The sequence below is a fragment of the Rhincodon typus genome, unplaced genomic scaffold (genome assembly GCF_021869965.1).
Source record: "Rhincodon typus isolate 14 unplaced genomic scaffold, sRhiTyp1.1 hic_rhity00009733, whole genome shotgun sequence".
In the NCBI taxonomy this organism is placed as follows: Eukaryota; Metazoa; Chordata; class Chondrichthyes; order Orectolobiformes; family Rhincodontidae; genus Rhincodon; species Rhincodon typus.
The window spans coordinates 3238-7967 of record NW_025975371.1 but is presented as its reverse complement, the minus strand read 5'-3'; the positions used below and the strand labels follow the sequence as shown (position 1 = coordinate 7967).

General features: G+C 46.5%; 1 protein-coding gene across 1 annotated transcript in view; it reads right to left on the bottom strand.

Annotated features, from left to right (window-relative positions):
- Positions 1 to 435: 435 nt before the first annotated feature.
- The window catches only part of LOC125482392 (LIM and senescent cell antigen-like-containing domain protein 2), a 6651-nt gene continuing 2356 nt past the window's right edge, over positions 436 to 4730 (bottom strand). The window contains exons 3-4 of the mRNA XM_048594460.1: positions 3161 to 3227; positions 436 to 578 (exon numbers count right to left, since the gene is read on the bottom strand). Of these exons, the coding sequence (XP_048450417.1) occupies positions 436 to 578; positions 3161 to 3227 (210 nt within the window). The remainder of the gene's footprint in view (positions 579 to 3160; positions 3228 to 4730) is intronic.

Genomic DNA, 4730 nt, shown 5'->3' with positions numbered 1-4730 from the left:
GGGGGTGCGGTGTAAACCTATGATGGCAGTGAGGGGGGGGTGGTGTAAACCTATGATGGCAGTGAGGAGGGGGGAGTGTAAACCTATGATGGCAGTGAGGGGGGTGGGGACCTATGATGGCAGTGAGGGGGGGGACCTATGATTTCAGTGAGGTGGGGGGTGGCCCTTGATGCATCAGAGCTCGTGACCCCAGAATATCAGCCTGCGACCCCCCAGCCCATCACCCCACTCGGGTGTCCCAGTGCCCACCTTGAGTAGCCATGTCCTTATTCCATCCCCAGCCGCAGTAAATCCAGCAGGGCGAATGTTGGATGTGAGATGGGACCTGAAGCAGGGCAAGGGCATCAGACTGGTTCTTGCCCCCTGCCTGCTTTGCCCAGCTTTGCCCAGCAGACCTGAGGGCCCGGTTATGGGGTACCGAGATCATGACCGTTTTTAGCACTCGTTTTTAACATACCTGCCCGCATTCTTGACAAAACCCAGGTCGGCCAGAGCGATCGAGCAAATCTCACAGCAGAAACAGTCTGGGTGCCAATTATTATTCATTGCTTTGATGACACGGCCAATAATGAACTCCCCTGGGGGCACAGAATGAAACAAAATGAAATACCCAGAAGAGTATCTATCTGAAAGAAAGCTGGACAAATACTCTTCAGTGAAATCATTTCCACCTTCTGCATGCTTGAGGATTTCCAAGCCATTCTCTGATTTGGTTTGATTTATTATGGTCACATGTACCTGCGTACAGTGAAATGTGTTGCTTGGCGTGCAGTACAGGCAGATCATACCATGCCAACTGCACCAGGGTAATAGAACAGAGCGACGAACACAGGGAGAAGATGCACAAACAGCAAGATCAACAACAAATTTAAAATTTGACAGGTCCATTCAGAAGTCTAATAACAGCAGGGAAGAAGCTGTTCTTGAATCTGTTGGTACATGTGTGTTAAGCTTTTGTATCTTGTGCCCAATCGAAGAGGTTGGAAGAGATTATAACCGGGGTGGGAGGGATCTTTGATGATGTTCGCTGCCTTTCCCAGGGCAGCGAGAAGTGTAGATGAAGTTAATGAATGGAACATTGGCTTGCATGATGGACTGTACAACACAACACTCTACAGAATAGGAATACTGGCACTTTGAGCTCTGTCTGTTCCCCAAGATCCACTGAGCTGCTGATATTGGCTCAGGCGATTTCATGTTTCTTTGTGACACGCATTGTGGCTCTATGATGAGCAGAACCAAATTACAGTGAAACATAAAAATGCCTGACATTCATCAAAATGGTCATTTCATGCCCTGGCAGGGGCTGTGAGCAAATTAAACCATTCCCCCCGCCATAACGGCTGGGACAGGGGGAGTGAGAAGGCTTCACTGCTTAGGAACTGAGCAGGGGAAGGTAAAGTAATCCAGTAGCGATCTCCTGACTCCACAATGCTCTACCTTCACAGGCTGTAAGAATTTATGACATTGGCTGCCCAGAGTTTGTTCTTTGGGAGTATTCAAAGTTTCAGAGAGTTACAGAGCAAGTTAACTCGGACTGTCAATTAATGTCTGTTGTTTGTAAGGCTCCTCTTGAGTCAGTATAAATGCGTTGTCTTGATACCAGTGAATCCTGCACACTATCATAATGGCTTCATATTTAATCACTTTTGTGGACTTGAGTTTGAAGGGTTGTGGACACCTTAAAGCTTTTTTTTTAACTGATGTCAGTAAAAGGGCACTGGATTATTTTTTAAAACAAGGCATTTCTTACAAGTTGTATGTCTTCTGACAACTGCTTGTTATAACTGCCCGGTGACAGTAAATACTCTGGGGGCTGTTTGGAGTAGCTGGTGACCTGGTCAAGAGAAGGAGATCCCCAGCTCAACACTCCAGTTTCCGAACGACAAAAACACTCAACACGAGTCCAGGTTGTCCTCTTAAACAGCGGCAGGAAAATTTCTTGATACTGTGTTTCCTCAGCAGGCTGTACCTGCCAAAATCCCAAAGACACACACACACACACACACACACACACACACACACAGACATACAGCGGTATGCACATGCCAGAACATCAGACTGAAAGCCATCTGAGCATCTCAAACATTATCCTTTCACCCTTTTTGAACTGGATCATTTTGAATGAAATATCTTCTTTCCCCCAAAGTGAACTGCTGCAGAGAAAGATCTGTCTTCGCCTTCGGTGTGCACTGTGATATTTGTGTGTGTTTTTAGTTATTAAGAAGGGAAAACATTTAAATTTTCCTATTACAAACTGAATGATTTAACCAGTTTTGTATCTTCATTAAGTAAGTTATATTTTATAATAAATTAATAAATTTGTGTTTATTAAAGAAACATGGTTGATTGGTCTTTTTAAGTCCAATATAGAGAAAGAATTTGCATGGCCCTATCAGAAACTGCAGAATAATTTGCATTGTGACCTGAGGAGTTGTGAGACTAGACAGAGACAGTGTGCTCCTCTGGCTCACTCATAACAACACGTCTGGGATCTTCCTTTTCTTGGGTGACATCGTGACAAAGCAATGAGTCCATTGGTCCACTTACCAATGTGCAACTCAGAAAAGGAGTCATGTTAACAATGTCAAATAAGCAATTTGATAGAGTAGATGGGATTGGGGGTGCCAATGATCACTGCTGATTTAACAGATACATACACACACAAATACATGGAAGCACATGTACTGACTTGTCCTACACCTGTACGCGCACACACACACCTTTGCACTCACATGTTCATAAAACGTCATATGCATTACATAAACGTGCATAAGAACATGCACCAGACCTAAAAAGCCCACACTTATGCACGACAGGAACAAAAACACCAGTGTGCACACATGCACAGATACACACACAGATAAAGCCTATACACACTCATACACACACACACACACACACACAGAAATGCAAGCACACACACAAAGACGCAATGCGTGCTCACACACGGACTCGCAGAAACACACATATACATAAATGGACAGACACAGCACACACATGTACACACAGATAGGCACAGCAAACATGCTCACACATGCAAACATACAGATGTGTGCACATAGACACACACAGAGAGACACACACACACACACACACACACACACACAGTGGGCTAACTGGCTCGACCATTTGAAATGCCTCTATAGTTTATTCTTACCACATTGCCCACAGCACGGTGCAAACAGCATCTGGAAGTCGTGTTCACAATACTTCCGACCTTCAAACTGATAGAAATAAGATGAGATTCAGCACAAGTTAAATCAGTCAAACTCACAAGCTGCAACAACTCTCTGCAATAGGACACACAGAGCACAGTGAGATCTCACAGCTGTATATTTACACAGAGCTGAGGGCATGGCTGTGCCACATACCACACCTGGCTGTGTCCATCACCCCAAAGGGAGGGCCTGGGCTAAGGACAGCCCCTGCTGATGGTGGTGAGGGTTCTCTGACTGAAGGTGGAAGGAAGAGGGTCTGGCAGGGAGTGCCCAGGGTCAGTGAGGGAGAGGGTCTGTGATATGGGGATCTGTGATAGGGGGTTAACAGTGGGGTGGGTGATTGGGGCTGGTTCAGTCGGGAAATCAATGTAGAGTCTGCACCTTCAGCAGAGAAGGTTTACACCGAGGGTCAGTCTATCAAAGGGAAACATTTACAGGATGGAGTCTGCTGGAGTGTGAACATCTGTGTGTGTGAGAGTGTGTGAGTCCGAACATGTGTGCGTGTGTGAGTGCGAATGTGTGTGTGTGTATGTGAGTGCGAACATGTGTGTTTGTGTGTGTGTATGTGAGTGCGAACATGTGTGTGTTTGTATGTGAGTGCGAACATGTGTGTGTGTGTGTGCGAGTGCGAACGTGCGTGTGCGTGAGAATGTGTGCAAACATGTGTGTGTGTATGTGAGTGCGAGTGTGTGTCTGTATGTGAGTGTGTTTGTTTACGAGTGTGCGTATGCAAGGGCAAGTGTGACTGTTTGTGCGAGTGGAGGTGTCTCTCTGAGTGCGAGTGTTCATGTGTCTGAGTGTGAGTGTTCATGTGTCTGAGTGCGCGTGTTCATGTGTCTGAGTGTGTGTGTTCATGTGTCTGAGTGTGTGTGTCTGTCTCAGATTGCAAGTGTGCGTGTGTTGTGTGTGATTTGTATATGAGTGAGAGAGTGAGAGTGACAACGTGAGAGTATGAGTGTGTGTGTTTGTGCACGAGTGTGGTGTGTAAGTGTGAGTGCGTGCATATGAGTGGGAGTGTATGACTGTATGCAAGTGTGAGTGTGCTTGACCGTGTGAGTGAGTGTGCACGACTGTGTGTGTGTATGAGTGTGCATGACTATGTGTCAGTGTGCATGACTGTGCATGTGAGTGTGCATGACTGGGTGTGTGTGTGCATATGAGAGTGATTAGGCGTGAGTGTGTGTGAGTGTGAGTGACTGTGTTTGCATGACAAGGTGTGAGTGTGAGTGAGACTGGGTGTGAGTGTGAATGACTGTGTGAGCGTGAATGACTGGATGTGAATGTGTGAGAGACTGGGTGCGAGTGTGATTGGGTATGAGTGTGAATGAGACTGGGTGTGAGTGTGAGTGAGACTGGGTGTGAGTGTGTGAGTGACTGCATGTGAGTGTCAGTGAGACTGGATGTGAGTGTGTGAGACTGGGAGTGAGTGTGAGTGACTGGGTTGGGTGAGTGTGAGTGAGACTGGGTGTGAGTGTGAGTGAGTGTGAGTGACTGGGAGTGAGTGTGAGT